The sequence below is a fragment of the Euprymna scolopes genome, chromosome 6 (assembly GCF_053919585.1).
Source record: "Euprymna scolopes isolate OS-2025 chromosome 6, ASM5391958v1, whole genome shotgun sequence".
In the NCBI taxonomy this organism is placed as follows: Eukaryota; Metazoa; Mollusca; class Cephalopoda; order Sepiida; family Sepiolidae; genus Euprymna; species Euprymna scolopes.
The window spans coordinates 24,374,762-24,376,819 of NC_136487.1; the positions used below are offsets into that span (position 1 = coordinate 24,374,762).

The 2,058-nt window shown below is 42.0% G+C and overlaps 1 protein-coding gene across 1 annotated transcript; it reads left to right on the forward strand.

Annotated features, from left to right (window-relative positions):
* Positions 1 to 273: 273 nt before the first annotated feature.
* LOC145277568 (uncharacterized) lies at positions 274 to 693 on the forward strand. Its single transcript, XM_080129053.1, has one exon. The coding sequence runs from the start codon at positions 274 to 276 to the stop codon at positions 691 to 693; it is 420 nt and encodes a 139-aa protein (XP_079985179.1).
* The last annotated feature ends 1,365 nt before the right edge of the window (positions 694 to 2,058 follow it).

Below are 2,058 nucleotides of genomic sequence, written 5' to 3' on the forward strand. Positions count from 1 at the left end.
AGCCAAGAAGATGGGTGTGGAGCACACTGTTCGATCTTGCGCAGTTGCAATTGGCACGATTAGCCCATGTCAAATACAGAAGATTCATGCACAGAGCGGACATCCAGGTGTCAAAAGAACAGTGTATTTTGCGAGAGGGTGGACCCAGCAGTGACAAAGGCAGATGTCAAGCAGATTGTCAGGCACTGTGAGGCATGTCAGTCTATTGATCCTGCACCAGAGCAATGGCGAAAAGGACGATTGGACATCTAGAAGGTGTGGCAGCGGGTGGCGATGGACATTACCCATTACAGTGGTAAACCCTTTCTAACTCTTATCGATTGTGGACCCACATGCTTTGCGGTATGGCAACACATGATTAGACAGGACTCGGCAAGTGTTGTTCGCATCTTGTCATCCATCTTTTTTGAGCGGGGTGCGCCGGAAGAGATCTTGATGGATAACGATGCTGCTTTTTGCAGCCAACAAGTTCAGCAGCTGTTAGATGAATGGGGTGTCCTACTACGGCTACGATGTGCTCATATGCCATCAATGAATGGCATTGCTGAGAGGAGCCATTGTAGCATTAAGACAATTGCTGCCAGCAAGCAATGTACCATTACGGAGGCCACGTATTGGTATAATGTCACACCAAGGATGGAAAATTACCTACAACAGCGCCGGCCAATGCCATATATACATATGTTAAACTAAAGGGAATTGATGCTGCACAGCCAGTCAACCGGAAAAGACATGCCAAATATGAGGTAGGGGATCCAGTTTGGGTGAGACCACCTGGAAACCGGTGCACCACCAAATTCGAGTGAGGACGAATCTCTGGGGTGATCAGCCAGCATCGGTCCTAGTTGATGGAACCCCACGCTATGTGCGCGATCTTCGCCCGGCTTCTGAGGTGCATTATACAACTACAGAGGAGAGTAATGAATCCTCAAGTGATGAGCTACTGATGAACGAAATCAACAGACCAGAGAGTGATGATTATAGTTCAGAATCAGAACCAGGCCCGAAACCAGAACCTGAATCAGAATCAGAACCAGAACCTATAAATGTGCCCCTTTACAGAAGTAAGCGGATTAGGAGATCAACCCTGCAGTGCACTCTGTGTGATCATCAGATCAGGGGGAGTGTAATACTCACCAGAGTAGCAAGCATCCACGTATTTGTGCATTGTGTGGATGTGCGTGTGAGCGGTGGCGTGACGGAGGAGGGGTGGATTTGCGCAGGGAAATGTTGGGTGGGAAAAGAGAAAAAAAGATGGCGGCTGGTGTTTTATAAACTGTGGTCTCGCGAGATCGCGAGAAAACAGAGTGCACACATGTAAATGAGACAGGGTGAAAAACTGCATAAAAAGCTTGAGTGAGAAGAAGGAACAGTGTCGTTTACAGTCACGAGGTTATTGTGTTACTATTGCAAACGTTGGTGATGATTGAAGTTGAATGCAGTACATTTCTAATAAATCAAATTAATCAAATGAAAATTGTAATTAAGATTTCTGAGGAAGTTAAAATAATTAAATAATAATAATAATTAAAATAATAAAAATCGTCGTGCAACATGGAGGGGAAAGCATAATAGGTAAAATCCCAAAAGCAATCAAATAATTTGTTAGAGAAACTTTAAAAAATAGTTTAATTAAAAAAAGGTCATACTCTTAATGGTCCCAAAATTGTTTGAAAATAATCCACTTTTTCCATAGATGAATCGGCTGTTGCTTCTTTTCAAATAAAGGTCCTCTCCCTCACTTGATATTTTTGTGTATGGTTTCAATATGTTAAATTTTCAAAATATCATTCAGTATTGATTACGGTAAACTGGAAATTGCTTCGGACAAGGTGTGAAGCAAATTGATTTAAGGAGCAAATAGGAATGAAATATGACCATAACGAAGACAGGAGATACCTATTAACCTTAGTATGGAAACGACCAAGGCTATAGATAGGAGGAAAACAATCAGCAATAAGAGAGTTCTACAAGCTTGCAGACTTTGAAAAGAAGCTACTGCTATAGGAAGCTGTATTATAATAAGGTATGTATAAAATAAAACAACAAATTAATGGA

Bases quoted from the DNA above. Each gene is read 5' to 3' on its own strand.
- LOC145277568 (XM_080129053.1), top strand. From the start codon at position 274: ATGGACATTACCCATTACAGTGGTAAACCCTTTCTAACTCTTATCGAT.